Below are 15,585 nucleotides of genomic sequence, written 5' to 3' on the forward strand. Positions count from 1 at the left end.
GGTACCAAAGAAAGATGACACCCTGAGATTCTGTATTGATTTCAGATATTTGAATGCAGTATCCAAGTTTGATCCCTACCCAATGCCCAGGGTGGATGACCTGCTGGAGAGAGTTGGATCAGCAAGGTACATTACAACACTCGATCTGTGTAAAGGATACTGGCAAGTGGCTTTGGCACCAGAAGCGAGAGAGCTGACAGCCTTCAAAACTCCTTTTGGTATGTACCAATTTAAAGTCATGCCATTTGGGCTTCAAGGTGCGCCAGCGACATTCCAACGATTAATGGACCATGTACTGAGAGATGTGTCAGCATTCTCTGCAGCATATCTGGATGATGTGGTGGTGTACAGCGAGTCCTGGGAAGAGCATGTCATTCACCTACAGAAGGTGCTACACTCCATTAGAATGGCTGGACTGACTATCAATCCCAAGAAGTGCTCCATAGCCAAGAGAGAAGTGGAGTACTTGGGCTTCGTGGTTGGCTCTGGGAAGATAAAGCCGCTAAGGGCCGCCCTGTTACAGTACATAACGTCAATGAAAATAAGCCTGGCATAAATCTCCTTCAGTTCCAGATGGGTCAGGGTTGTGTAGAGTGCTGTGGCTATGGGATCCCCTGTCAACTGGTTATCCCTTGTAATGGAAAATTTTAGCTCGGAATGTCAATTAACCTCAAGTCCTTTGTTTATGAAGTCGTGCTTTGCCTCGTGTTCTACATGTCAACAGTATAACCTCCTTATAACTTTTGCCCTTAAAGAGACCAGGATGTAATGCAGAACACGTCATAACATAACATGATTAACATGTATCTGCTGACTGTGAGGGGCAATGAACAGAGCACGCTCCTGGCACACAACCACCTACTGTTTCATAGATAATGCAAAAGTGGCTCATCGCATTGTGAGCATAGTGTGCTATGAGTGCGTCATGATACCATAGCGATAGAGCTTATGTGAGATGTTTGTGTGATGCTATAAAAGAGGTGCATGACTATGCAACCATCGTGTTGGCTGTCTGTTTGCTCTCCCATCCGCATGGTAACAAAAGTATTGATTGCAACTGACTGTGTCTGCAGACTTTGTTAACAGAAAACAGGCAAACCAGTGTGGGTAAAATGTGGGTGGAATTCTTTAAATGATGTGTGATGTTACAAGTTTCTCAACTATAACATAACTAGCAAATCAGCAACATGTAACTGGACTAGTTCTTATATAGCGCTTTTCTACCGTATCCTGAGCACTCAAAGCATTTTACACAACTTGTACATTCACCCATTCGCACAAGCATGTTTTTCTACTGTTTCTAAGTGCTTCCTACCTAACATTCATACTCCGATGGATGCATCGGAGAGCAACATGGGTTTACTATCTTGCCTAGGGATACTTTGCATGCAGACTGGACCAGACTGGGATCAAGCCACCAACCTTCTAGTTAGTAGGTGACCTGTTCTACCAATTTATCCAATTCAGAGTATCAGTTGGGCTGGAGCATATCCCCACTGTGGCCATGTAGCCAATTACCAAAGGGATAAGAGAGAGACAACCCTTCACACTGACATTCGTACCTTTAGCCAATTTGGAGTTACCACTTACACTAATGTCATGTCTTTGGATTACACAGTTGGAGTACACAGAAATGAGGGAATCTTGTAAATTTGATTTTGACTTGCTTTGAGGTGATGGCTCAAAATGTTTAATTACAATGAGGGCTCGCGGATCTTTGGGACCAGGACTCGGTCTGCTCTGGCTGGCTGGCTGCCTGCATGGTCATCGCTGAAGGCCCACTGTGGCTGCTGGGTGACTCCTGTCTGGGGCTCTCCTCAGCTCTTTTCTAGGTGCCCCTGTGGTGGTCCCCCTTTGGGCTCCCGTGCTCTGGGGGGCCTCTGGATGGCTATGGCCTGGATCTCCTCCATGTCTGCTTCATGTCCGGGGGGGCAGGACTATGGCTCCCCACATGTACTATTAGACACTTACATGGAGAAACCTTTTGAATACAAACATGCTCACAAGCACAGCTGTGCCCATGGTTCCTCACAGACACACACTGTCTGGGTTGGCTGCTGCCTCTAAACATATCGTGCATTATTAGTACTGTGTGCTGCTCGGCAACATGCAGTATTTATTATTTAGTGTTACTTATGCATATGTTGGTTGTTGCTATGATTACAGCGTCTTTTCTCTCTCTATCCCTCTTCTCTATTTTTCTTTTCCCTCTCCTTCTGTAAACTCACTTCCCAGCTTCTCTTTCCTTCTTTCTCTTTCCTGTCTCTTGGTTCTGTCCATTCTCATTTAAAAATTAAAAAAAGTATATATAAACATGTGAAGGAGAAATTTCCAATTATGATTGAAGAAAAATAAACAACTTTCTCTTAAGTTGAGTTTGATCTTTCTTTTTACAAGTTATTGATATGCAGCCATAGACAATATAAAAAATACAGTCTGAAAAAGTGAAGGCACTGCATAAGTGGCTTTTAATCTGCATATTTTATTTTTAAAAAAGGGGTTTTCTGCTTTTGTTTTTTTTTTTCTCCACTTTTGCTGCAGTGATATAATCCTAACTGTTTATAGACACGTTAGCCAGTAAGAAACCTACAAACATTAACACAATTTGTCATCAAAAAGGTGTACAACTTTGACATTGCGTGACAAAATCTTTGTTTTTCTTGTCCATATATAAATGCAAAAAAAAAAACGTCTGAAAATCTAAACACTGACATGTGAATGAAGGGCCAAGACACATACAATTAGAAAAAACCCTTTGTTTTTCAAAGTATTCAGGACTTGTTCATGGTAAGAAATCCAGACCATCCAGTAACACATTGTTTTAGATGGTCTTATTTCAGATGTTCTCTTGACTGAAGTTTTGTCCATTTTCAGAGCCTTCTCTTTGACATGTACAATAAGAACAACTGAATCCACATCCTACATCTTCACTTAGTCGATATGCTTATATGTGCTTTATTGTCATAAGTAGCAGATGATCATATGTCAAGAAGCCTCCAAACATTGCTGGAAGACAGATTTCTGTCTTCATTTACCTTTACAGTTGTTGCAGTGGTCTACATGTTAATTTTTTGTTTGTTGTTGTTTTTAAAAATATATTTGAATCAGAGTATGGTATATCAACATGTCAACAAGCTAACTTACTTACTTCTGGATGTCTGAATGTTAAATGATATTGCAAAACTTCGGAGAACAGCCACGCTTTTTACTCCCAGTAGTGCCTCAGGGCTCGTCTGCTTCTTTTGAAGTGAAGAAATACTTGGACCCAGAAATGTCTAATGACTAAACAAGAGAGTTGAACTTAAATAACACTGTGAAAAATGTTCCATGTGTGTTATTGCATCAGCTTTCTTGTTCTTGTGGTGATGGTCTTGTAGTTGGAGAGAGCATGGAGAGAAAAGGTCTTGTCTTCTACCAATGGAAATGATAACGCTAATGTAACCTTGACCATACACAAAAAAGGACTATGATGCCACTGTGATGTAAATTAAAAAGCTGCAAAACATCTAAAACCTGATAGAAGATTGAAGATTTTCTTTAAATTGTCCATATCCTTTAACTTGAAAGTTCCAAAAGCTCTCAGAATCATCTTTAAGTGCTGATGGTGTGTCACAAGTCTCTCAGCAAATGTAGCGTCAGCACTCATTCTGTATAATCTTAGCCATCCAGTCTGATCTGGACACGAGTAACCTCAGTCTGGCCCCTGACGACTGGATCAGCTCCCTCCCGCTGAAACAGGGAAAGATATGAAAACAAAGTTGCTCGTGCCAAATTCTTAAAATATGAGATATGATAGATTTCTTACTTTTGGTAGTCCAGTCCAAGAAGGCTGATTCCATTAACAGCCAAGATCCTGTCTCCTGGTAACAGCTTCTCACACCGGGCAGCTGGAGAGTCTGGGACCACTGCACGAATGAAGATGCCCTTCGCCTTCAAAGAAGTGTCCTGAAACATGAGGTGTCGAGTTCTCGATTAAAGCAAAGATTTCACAGTTTCTGACTGTGAGGTTTTCAAAATGGTCCTTATTTTTACCTGCATTATATATTTTTATATATAAATGGCATGAAGTAATATAATTCATGCCACAATACATAATAATATATAGTTATTATGTATTATGTATTATAGATATATTTTTAGTGTTACGCATCTGCTGTTAACAACTCAAGTACAGTTGTCACACAGTGGAACTTTGTATTTATCTTTTATATTGGTTTTATTTTGATTTTAGCGTTTATTTGCGAGTGTAGTTTTTATTGCATGATTTTATTCTAATGTTCGTATTGCATGGTTTTTAGCGTTTTATTCTACATTGTTTTAATCCACTGTGGATTGGCTGGGCATGGGACAATTAGCTGATAGGGACAGACTCCGGTGCAAAATGCGAGGTGGGCTGGGATGTGACGGGTCCAGTGAAGGGACGAGAGGGGGACAGGAGGCTCCTCCTCGTCATTCTGGGATGAGGCTGGCGTGGAGCCCGCTCTGGAGAAGGAATTTCTGGCCTGCTGGTGGACCCATAATGAGCATTCATCTGGGGTTGTGGGACAATTACACCAGTGGATTTTAGTGCAAGTAGAAAATGGTATTTTTATGGGTTTTAGAATTGTTTTATCTAGTCTCCGTGGGAATTTTAGCATATGGAGAACATTTTATTGTATACTTTTTTCTTTTCTTTTTTTTTTTTTTTTGCCTGTCCCATTTGGTGGCCACGGAGCAGAAGCCAGAGGGGGCTGCAGTGGCGTGCCCGCCGGCTCTGCCGGCGGCCAGCTGTGCCAGAGTGAACCGAGCCCCAGGCCCAGAGGCCGGAGGCCCGAGGGCCCCCTTTGCCCCGGAAGAGGCCTGACCGAGCAACAGGCACCAGGCCCCGCCAAGTAGTCACTGGGAGTGAGCTGGTACATACCTGAGCGCCCAGCCCCGGACACCAAGAACCACCAACGCACCAACCCCTGAGGGCATCAGTTACCGGCAGGGAGTGTGGTGAGGGGAGATAGGCCTTTGGTGTATACTTTTTTCTTAGTATTTGGGTTGTTTTATTTCTACTGCCTCGGGAAATAAACTGTTGCTGATCAGACCTGCTTCATCTTTGTGCCCTTGGTATCTGACTCGCTTGCTCCCCCATGTATTTAAGGAATCGTTCGTATGACATTCTGGCGCATCAGCTTTAGTGTCTGCGTTACACAGTACTGTACTCTGCTTCAAAGAAGCCAAACTTTAAGTGTTTTTGAGTAATAGCTGTCCAGACTTTCAGAAGCTCTTTCAAAGTTTTTCAGAGGATATCGGGCACATTTTCATACCTAGCAAAGAGTCATTTTAAATTGTATTTTTAGGCACTTCATTATTAGGTTGGTTGGTGGCTCAATGCTTACTCAAACCTTATTTCTTTTTCTTTTCATTGTAATAGCTGTAAAAGTTTACAGCTATGTTAGCAGAGATAAGATAAGATAAACCTTTATTAGTCCCACATCTCGGAAATTAGTTGGCTTCAAAAGTGCGCCTACTTCAATATTACCTTCATATGCTCTCTTTGCTTTTCGCCTTCCTCACTACACTAAGTACCATTTTTTAACGCTGTGTACTCACTCTTGCTAAGTACATGTGAACAGATCTTGAAGAAAAAAAACAAAACAAAGCATACTTTTGTTTTCTCTTTAATTCAAACCACTTTCCAGAAAGTGTAATTGTTTAGAATGAAGACAGAAGTAGGTAGGTAGGTTTCCATGTGTAATTGATGTGTAAGAATATTGCAGAATCTGCTGTGCTGTGTACTTTGTAAAAACCATGAGAAGGGCTGGCTGGCTGGCTGGCTGGAGAAGAAATGATAAATGTCCTTTTTTTTAACCGTTCTCTCGGCTGGCCGTTTGGCGTATGATGTGTGGCAGAGCACTCTGGTACAGAGCGCCGCCAGTTCGAACCCCCACGATCTCGCTGCCACGGCCCTAGCTTGGGGGGCGGGGATGCGCATTCGCGTTTCCCCTTTTGCCTTTTCCTGCTCCAGCCAAGTCCTCCGCCTGCTCGACATCTCTCCTATTACCTTTTATTACGCTTGCACTCATGCCTTTGCCTTTCACCACTTCAAAACTGCGCCTACTTCAATATTACCTTCATATGCTCTCTTTGCTTTTCGCCTTCCTCACTACACTAAGTACCATTTTTTAACGCTGTGTACTCACTCTTGCTAAGTACATGTGAACAGATCTTGAAGAAAAAAAACAAAACAAAACATACTTTTCTTTTCTCTTTAATTCAAACCACTTTACAGAAAGTACAATTGTTTACAATGAACAAAGAAGTAGGTAGGTTTCCAATGCTTAATTAGTGTGTAAGAATATTGCAGAATCTGCTGTGCTGTGTACTTTGGAAAAACCATGAGAAAAACAGCTGGCTGAAGAAGAAATGATAAATGTCCTTTTTTTTCAAGCCTTCTCTCGGCCTGGCTTGGGGGGCGGGGAGACGTGCACTCGCCTTTCCTTTTTGCTTTTTCCTGCTCTTGCCAAGTCCTCTGCCGGCTCGACATCTCTCCTATTACCTTTTATTACGCTTGCACTCATGCCTTTGCCTTTCACCACTTCAAAAGTGCGCCTACTTCAATATTACCTTCATATGCTCTCTTTGCTTTTCGCCTTCCTCACTACACTAAGTACCATTTTTTAACGCTGTGTACTCACTCTTGCTAAGTACATGTGAACAGATCTTGAAGAAAAAAAACAAAACAAAGCATACTTTTGTTTTCTCTTTAATTCAAACCACTTTCCAGAAAGTGTAATTGTTTAGAATGAAGACAGAAGTAGGTAGGTAGGTTTCCATGTGTAATTGATGTGTAAGAATATTGCAGAATCTGCTGTGCTGTGTACTTTGTAAAAACCATGAGAAGGGCTGGCTGGCTGGCTGGCTGGCTGGAGAAGAAATGATAAATGTCCTTTTTTTTAATCGTTCTCTCGGCTGGCCGTTTGGCGTATGATGTGTGGCAGAGCACTCTGGTACAGAGCGCCGCCAGTTCGAACCCCCACCATCTCGCTGCCACGGCCCTAGCTTGGGGGGCGGGGATACGCATTCGCGTTTCCCCTTTTGCCTTTTCCTGCTCCAGCCAAGTCCTCCGCCTGCTCGACATCTCTCCTATTACCTTTTATTACGCTTGCACTCATGCCTTTGCCTTTCACCACTTCAAAACTGCGCCTACTTCAATATTACCTTCATATGCTCTCTTTGCTTTTCGCCTTCCTCACTACACTAAGTACCATTTTTTAACGCTGTGTACTCACTCTTGCTAAGTACATGTGAACAGATCTTGAAGAAAAAAAACAAAACAAAACATACTTTTCTTTTCTCTTTAATTCAAACCACTTTACAGAAAGTACAATTGTTTACAATGAACAAAGAAGTAGGTAGGTTTCCAATGCTTAATTAGCGTGTAAGAATATTGCAGAATCTGCTGTGCTGTGTACTTTGGAAAAACCATGAGAAAAACAGCTGGCTGAAGAAGAAATGATAAATGTCCTTTTTTTTCAAGCCTTCTCTCGGCCTGGCTTGGGGGGCGGGGAGACGTGCACTCGCCTTTCCTTTTTGCTTTTTCCTGCTCTTGCCAAGTCCTCTGCCGGCTCGACATCTCTCCTATTACCTTTTATTACGCTTGCACTCATGCCTTTGCCTTTCACCACTTCAAAAGTGCGCCTACTTCAATATTACCTTCATATGCTCTCTTTGCTTTTCGCCTTCCTTACTACACTAAGTACCATTTTTTAACGCTGTGTACTCACTCTTGCTAAGTACATGTGAACAGATCTTGAAGAAAAAAAAACAAAACAAAGCATACTTTTGTTTTCTCTTTAATTCAAACCACTTTCCAGAAAGTGTAATTGTTTAGAATGAAGACAGAAGTAGGTAGGTAGGTTTCCATGTGTAATTGATGTGTAAGAATATTGCAGAATCTGCTGTGCTGTGTACTTTGTAAAAACCACGAGAAGGGCTGGCTGGCTGGCTGGCTGGCTGGCTGGAGAAGAAATGATAAATGTCCTTTTTTTTAACCGTTCTCTCGGCTGGCCGTTTGGCGTATGATGTGTGGCAGAGCACTCTGGTACAGAGCGCCGCCAGTTCGAACCCCCACGATCTCGCTGCCACGGCCCTAGCTTGGGGGGCGGGGATGCGCATTCGCGTTTCCCCTTTTGCCTTTTCCTGCTCCAGCCAAGTCCTCCGCCTGCTCGACATCTCTCCTATTACCTTTTATTACGCTTGCACTCATGCCTTTGCCTTTCACCACTTCAAAACTGCGCCTACTTCAATATTACCTTCATATGCTCTCTTTGCTTTTCGCCTTCCTCACTACACTAAGTACCATTTTTTAACGCTGTGTACTCACTCTTGCTAAGTACATGTGAACAGATCTTGAAGAAAAAAAACAAAACAAAACATACTTTTCTTTTCTCTTTAATTCAAACCACTTTACAGAAAGTACAATTGTTTACAATGAACAAAGAAGTAGGTAGGTTTCCAATGCTTAATTAGTGTGTAAGAATATTGCAGAATCTGCTGTGCTGTGTACTTTGGAAAAACCATGAGAAAAACAGCTGGCTGAAGAAGAAATGATAAATGTCCTTTTTTTTCAAGCCTTCTCTCGGCCTGGCTTGGGGGGCGGGGAGACGTGCACTCGCCTTTCCTTTTTGCTTTTTCCTGCTCTTGCCAAGTCCTCTGCCGGCTCGACATCTCTCCTATTACCTTTTATTAGGCTTGCACTCATGCCTTTGCCTTTCACCACTTCAAAAGTGCGCCTACTTCAATATTACCTTCATATGCTCTCTTTGCTTTTCGCCTTCCTCACTACACTAAGTACCATTTTTTAACGCTGTGTACTCACTCTTGCTAAGTACATGTGAACAGATCTTGAAGAAAAAAAACAAAACAAAAGATACTTTTCTTTTCTCTTTAATTCAAACCACTTTCCAGAAAGTGTAATTGTTTAGAATGAAGACAGAAGTAGGTAGGTAGGTTTCCATGTGTAATTGATGTGTAAGAATATTGCAGAATCTGCTGTGCTGTGTACTTTGTAAAAACCATGAGAAGGGCTGGCTGGCTGGCTGGCTGGCTGGCTGGAGAAGAAATGATAAATGTCCTTTTTTTTAACCGTTCTCTCGGCTGGCCGTTTGGCGTATGATGTGTGGCAGAGCACTCTGGTACAGAGCGCCGCCAGTTCGAACCCCCACGATCTCGCTGCCACGGCCCTAGCTTGGGGGGCGGGGATGCGCATTCGCGTTTCCCCTTTTGCCTTTTCCTGCTCCAGCCAAGTCCTCCGCCTGCTCGACATCTCTCCTATTACCTTTTATTACGCTTGCACTCATGCCTTTGCCTTTCACCACTTCAAAACTGCGCCTACTTCAATATTACCTTCATATGCTCTCTTTGCTTTTCGCCTTCCTCACTACACTAAGTACCATTTTTTAACGCTGTGTACTCACTCTTGCTAAGTACATGTGAACAGATCTTGAAGAAAAAAAACAAAACAAAACATACTTTTCTTTTCTCTATAATTCAAACCACTTTACAGAAAGTACAATTGTTTACAATGAACAAAGAAGTAGGTAGGTTTCCAATGCTTAATTAGTGTGTAAGAATATTGCAGAATCTGCTGTGCTGTGTACTTTGGAAAAACCATGAGAAAAACAGCTGGCTGAAGAAGAAATGATAAATGTCCTTTTTTTTCAAGCCTTCTCTCGGCCTGGCTTGGGGGGCGGGGAGACGTGCACTCGCCTTTCCTTTTTGCTTTTTCCTGCTCTTGCCAAGTCCTCTGCCGGCTCGACATCTCTCCTATTACCTTTTATTAGGCTTGCACTCATGCCTTTGCCTTTCACCACTTCAAAAGTGCGCCTACTTGAATATTACCATGATAGGCTCTCTTTGTTTTTGGCCTTCCTCACTACACCGTGAAGAGATGTTGAATAAAAAAAAGCAAAGAAAAGATGGTTTTGTTTTGTGTTTTATTGAAAGCACTTTCCAGAAAGTGTAATTGTTTAGAATGAAGACAGAAGTAGGTAGGTAGGTTTCCATGTGTAATTGATGTGTAAGAATATTGCAGAATCTGCTGTGCTGTGTACTTTGTAAAAACCATGAGAAGGGCTGGCTGGCTGGCTGGAGAAGAAATGATAAATGTCCTTTTTTTTTTTTTAAACGTTCTCTCGGCCGGCCGTTTGGAAGAAACAAATCACAAAACCCCAAACATGTACACAGTCATCCAGGACACACATACACACACATATACATATATATATACACTCTGCACAGTTATGTGTTAAAAATACAGTAGATCAGGTCCATCAGTCAGAACCGGAGCCTGGAGACGTCTGAGACAAAGTTTTTGTAGCTCTTTGTCGACGTTCCTCATAATATTTCTAAAAAAACAGAAAAGCGAGAAAACAAACATCGTTAGGCCAACAGTGTGATTTTGTGTGCTGAATCGTGTATATGTATGTGCGTGCGTACCTGCAGGTTGTCGTAGTGTTTCTGGCTGCAGCAGTGGAGTTCCTTGGCGGTCTTCTCATTCAGGCAGAAAACAGAGCAGATGTTACAGAAAAATCCTGATTTAGGGACCACAAACTCCTGACCTGCAGAGAAGCAGAAACAGGAAGATTAGACAAGTATTAACAACACATTTGAATTTAGAGTGTGTGTGTCTGACCGATGGGGCTGTTAGGGTTGAACTGAGGCAGTCTGAAATCTGCTACAACACACGGAGACTGAGAGCGAGATGGCTTTGCCTCAGGTCCGACAAGCTCCCTCCTGCGTTTACCCACAACTGAAAATGAAAAGAGCGACACGTTAATCATCAACAAATCTGCTACAGGAGCCACTGGGTTTATAAAATATTTAAACATTCAATTATAACTCAATAATAATTGAACAAATGATTTCGATTTACTTGAAAAGCTGAAACCTTCATCGGCCACTTTATTAGGTACACCTGTTTGACTGCTCATTAATGTGACTCTCTAATCAGCCAATCACATGGCAGCAACTTAGTGATTTAGGTATGTAGACATGGTCAGATGACCTGCTGAAATTCAAACTGAGCATCAGAATGAAGAAGAAAAATAATTTAAGTCACTTAAACGTGGCATGTTTGCTGATCTTAGCATTTCAAAAACTGCTGATCTGCTGGGATTTTCCCACAGAAGCATCTCTAGGGTTTACATAAAATCGTCTGAAACAGAAAATATCCAGTGAGTGGCAGTTCCCTGGAGGAAATGCATTTTTGAGTTTAGAGGAGAATGAAATAACTGCTTCACGCTGACCGGAAGGCCAGAGCAAGCCAAACAACCACTTATTACAATGCACAAGAGTATCTCTGAACGCACAGCACATCCAACACTGAAGCAGATGAGCTACAGCAGCAGAAGACCACACTGGGTTCGACTTCTCTAAGCTAAGAACGCAAAACTGAGGGTACAATTCACACAGGCTCAGCAACGCTGTAAAATAAAAACGCTGCCTGGTCTGTTGAATCTCAGTTTCTGCTGTGACATTAGGATGGTAGGGTCAGAAATCTTGGATCCATCCTGCCTTGTATCAAAATCTCAGGCTGGTGATGGTGTGGGATATAGTCATCGCACCAACGGAGCTTTTTTTAACCACCACATATGTAAAATATATTACTACCACCAGGCTGAATGTCTGTAGCACAGTGAGGAGCACAAATATGAGATCAGAGCCATAAAATATCACAACTTTTCTTTTTATATTCACTTTACTGTGTTTTGGCTGTCAGAGCGGTGTATTTTGCTGATTTAAAGCAGCTCTTTGTACCTTTAATGTCGGCCATGCTCCATCCATCATTCTCCTCTCCCTCCTGTGTCTCGTCATCAGGACACTTGGGCTCTGGCTGCTGTCCAGCAGGGGCGGCTGCAGCATCGGGCTGGGTCACTGCCTCCTCCTCGGTCCTCTGGCTCTCCGCCTGGCAGTCACCTTTGGTCACTGCATCAGTCGATTCTGCGGTCTTCTTGGTTTTCATTTTGAGGTTAACTTTGTTGTCACCAGAGTCTTGCAGACGCTGTTTCAGGCTCTTCAAACGGAATTTAAAAGCAAAGATGCCAGTAGGTTACCACGAAAAGAGGTTTGTTGTCACAAAATGTTCATGTGAAATAAGAAATTCCATTTCAAATTCCTAATCTAGAGTTGCTTATATCTAAATCACATTCTTCTCTTTTTGCATCTTTGGGAACTGTTTACTATAGACGACCTTGAGGAGTGTATGGTATATTTGACTCTGCCACTAAACCTGAAAAAGAAAGATACTCACGACTCAATACGTCCAGCTTTACTCCTATGAAGAGGAGAGAAAAAAGCACACGGTCAGACAGACATGAAGACACTTTAAAGAAAATGAACAAACACAGTGTAAAATAAATTTCCTCTTTTTCTCACTTCTGATTGTGGGACACACTTACCAAGCAGATAAATAGTCCTTGGTGACTTTGCTCTCCATCACCTGTGTTAATCCACCAGGTTCGGCCATCTCAATGCATATCTGAGAAAACAGAAAGGATATTTGAGCAACACAGTGGTACTCAATGGGTGTGCTACAGGCACGATTTGTATTGTACAGGGCGATAAAGAATTTGTCCTGGCGAGTTTCTCTACTGCCCTGTACGATAGTACAAGGCAAAGAAAAAAAAATCTTGGGGTTTTAAACTTGCAAATGGGAAATAAGTGCAAACATATTTCTATACTTTTGCAAACTTTTTGATTGAACAATAAAACCACTGGGCAAGAAACACTAAAAGAATAACTTAGCGCTGCCTCAAACTGCAGGGATCTCCCCTGCTCGATGGGCCAGGACAAAAGGCTGAACAGGTCATAAGATTACTACTTGGTTGAGAACTTGCTGCATTTCAGGCAGTCCTTCTTCACCAGTGTTTGCAAAGGCATGTCAAATTCAGATTGCCTGCCGCAGGGACTGTCTGTACATGGAATATTTAAACTTGCTCAACTCGTGTTAAAAAAAACACAAAGTCTCCTTCAGACTCATTTAAAATGTTTCTCAATATGAAAAGAACAGCAGACACCATGACAAGCCTTGCAGCCTTCTGTAAAACATAAAACAGTTGCACGTGTTTATGAAATCGTACCCTGTTGGCAAGCGGCAAGAATCTGACAAAAGCAGCAATGGACGCCACCACTTCCATGATCATCATGACAAGGTCCACATTCACCTCGGAGACCTCCACACTCAGCAGCCGGTCCTCCAGAGACTCCGACTCCAGAACATGCTGAAAAACAACCAGCGTTAAGATCAGGGAGACCCGAGCCTGCTGCTTTTACAAGACAGATTTATGTGACTGCTGACTTACAGTGGTGCTCCATTTCATCATGCTTCTATACATGCTCTCCTGTGAAAAGAGCAGAAGATGAAAGGGGATTACATCAATCACTGATCCTCTGTTTGTACAATAAATACTGAATAACTCTCCTCCTGCTTAGAGTGTTTTTAATGTTCTATTGACCACATTTAATAAGATAAATATTGGACTCCACTGTAAGTGAGAAGTGACTCGATCCTGGTTTGCATCTTTGTGGCAAAAGATTCATACTTCAGGACAGTAACGACACAACATATAACCAAGGTTTTGCAGGAACTATTTGATGCTATTTGAGTCTCAGTGTCAGGTCTGACGGTGCCCCGACCGGCGACCTGTGTGTATGTGTGTGTTTGTTCTCCTCTCTCTCGCTCTGTTTCTTCCTCTCCTGCTCCGCTGCGATTGTTACGCGGTCGCGTAGCAATGGGAGATCTCCGAGCCGGAAGTGCTGCCGCTCTGACCTGCTGTCCCACCTGCGACTGATTCCTCGCCAGCTGCTGCCAATCATCCACCGTCGTTGGCAGAGCTATTTAATGGTGTGGCTGAGTGACAGACAGCGCTGGAGTATTGCACCAAGCCTGGTAGTGACTCGAGCTCAGCAAGGGTAAAGCAAGTGTTTGATAGCGGAGGGAGGCTAATCGTGGCTGTTTTGCCTTTTCCCAGGAAGCGAACGAGACGGAAGGAGAGACGTCACTGATTCACGGGAGTTGTGTGGACACACGAGGAGAGACGGGGAGAGGAGCACTGAAGGGACTTGCACTATGGATAACTGTGGATTGGCTTCACTGTAAATAAAGACACTGTTCAACTTTAACGAGAGGTCCGCGTCTGGGTTCACTAACTCACCATCCTTAACACTCAGTGACTTTCCGCAACAGTTGTCAGACCTCAATTCCTCTTAACATGTAGCTGTGGAGAGAGTTCTCAGAAAGCTCCTGAATAGCTAGCCCACAAGGAAACTTGAGATGGGAAACGCTGAAGCTTGAAGGTTAGCAGCGACTGAAGTTTCAAAATAAGTAAGGGCATTACTTAATAGTCAGTAAAACACTCTATAACCTATGTCTGGGTCTTTAAAGTTTACACGCGGCTGACTTCACAAGGAGCTCTGTGGAAATTTAAAGTGGTGGCGGAATGACGTGGGTTGTCGCCTATGAACAGAAAAGTGGATAAAGTTCATGCAGCTTTTGTGCTGCTGTTGCAAAAAGGAACAAATACAGACAAAGTAACAATAAATAGTTGATTTGAAATTCATGCATATTTTTAGCTTTTCCATTTCTTATTCAGATATTTATCAATAAGTGACTTATATGTATGTATATATTGTATATATTGTGCTATTCCTTACTTCTTGTATCTGTCTTTGTTACTGTTTGTACTGTAACCAATATATTTCCCCTAGGGATCAATAAAGTATTCTCATTCTATTAATATTAGCCCAGAGAAGGATGATGCTGTGCTCACTCCTTAGAGGAGAAATCTGTTTTGATTGGGATCTGAATAGTTTGAGTGAAACAGGAGCATGCCCCTGATTTAACAGCCCCCGATTGCTCCATTTTCATACCTCACTTGTACCAGGAAGCATGTCTTGTAAAACAATGTGGATTCTGAGCGTCCACTCTCCAACAGTAACTGGATTTTTAAGGTAATCCCTGGCGAAATCGCAGCACGCATCCCAGCTGTTAAAAAACACAAAGGCCTGGAGGGGAAAAATGATGCAGAGGAAACATTCAATATTAATCATTAAATTGAATTCAATTTGCAAATGCAAATTTCTCTGTATCAGCCTGCTGGGTCTACTCCTCACCCTCCTCTGCAGTGATAAAACGATTATTTTGTAGTACAGAGTCTGAACAGTCTGATCAGGGACGTAACGCCACACCAGCTTGGTGACATCCTCCTGTCTGTAGTTTCCTTCTGGCAAACCGGTCAACATGATCGTGGAGAACGTAGAACCTTGAGATTGGGCTTTCTGCAAGACACAAGGTTCAAGAACCAAAGTTTATTTGAAGAGAAACTTTGCGGTACTTTTTAAAAAATATATATTATTATTATTACTGACCACATAGAGAAGACAAAATGAAACCAAGTTTAGCAGAAAAAAAGAAATGTGGTTTTTGAGGTGAGTATTTGGAAAAATGGACACCTCTTGGTATTTACTCAAGGATTCCTGATTTTTAATGTTTACAATGATCCAGTAATATCAATGTTTTGACTTTTATTTGAACTTTAAGCACCTTTACAGATACCC

General features: G+C 42.3%; 1 protein-coding gene across 1 annotated transcript; it reads right to left on the reverse strand.

The window, feature by feature from the left end:
• Positions 1 to 9,968: 9,968 nt before the first annotated feature.
• LOC147322811 (uncharacterized) lies at positions 9,969 to 15,317 on the reverse strand. Its single transcript, XM_086304708.1, has 10 exons — positions 15,142 to 15,317; positions 14,899 to 15,033; positions 13,332 to 13,370; positions 13,110 to 13,250; positions 12,429 to 12,508; positions 12,281 to 12,304; positions 11,788 to 12,050; positions 10,664 to 10,780; positions 10,468 to 10,589; positions 9,969 to 10,376 (listed from the first exon to the last, which is right to left on the reverse strand). The coding sequence occupies exons 1-10, from the start codon at positions 15,268 to 15,270 to the stop codon at positions 10,302 to 10,304; spliced, it is 1,125 nt and encodes a 374-aa protein (XP_086160834.1). The 5' UTR covers positions 15,271 to 15,317; the 3' UTR covers positions 9,969 to 10,301.
• Between the last annotated feature and the right edge of the window lie 268 nt (positions 15,318 to 15,585).

Source organism: Aulonocara sp. 'chitande type north' Nkhata Bay, linkage group LG8 (assembly GCF_057382095.1).
Source record: "Aulonocara sp. 'chitande type north' Nkhata Bay isolate Kocher_YH1m ecotype deep benthic linkage group LG8, A_spYH_male_GT1.1, whole genome shotgun sequence".
NCBI classification, from domain to species: domain Eukaryota; kingdom Metazoa; phylum Chordata; class Actinopteri; order Cichliformes; family Cichlidae; genus Aulonocara; species Aulonocara sp. 'chitande type north' Nkhata Bay.

What these genes read in the sequence shown, in the direction of transcription:
- LOC147322811 (XM_086304708.1), bottom strand. Translation starts at nt 15,270, where the DNA reads ATGTTGACCGGTTTGCCAGAAGGAAACTACAGACAGGAGGATGTCACC. An exon ending in TGCTTCCTGGTACAAGTGAG is followed by an intron (nt 13,371 to 14,898) that starts GTATGAAAATGG and finishes CTCTTTTCACAG; the next exon opens with GAGAGCATGTATAGAAGCAT. An exon ending in AAAGCTGGACGTATTGAGTC is followed by an intron (nt 12,051 to 12,280) that starts GTGAGTATCTTT and finishes TTTTAAATTCCG; the next exon opens with TTTGAAGAGCCTGAAACAGC.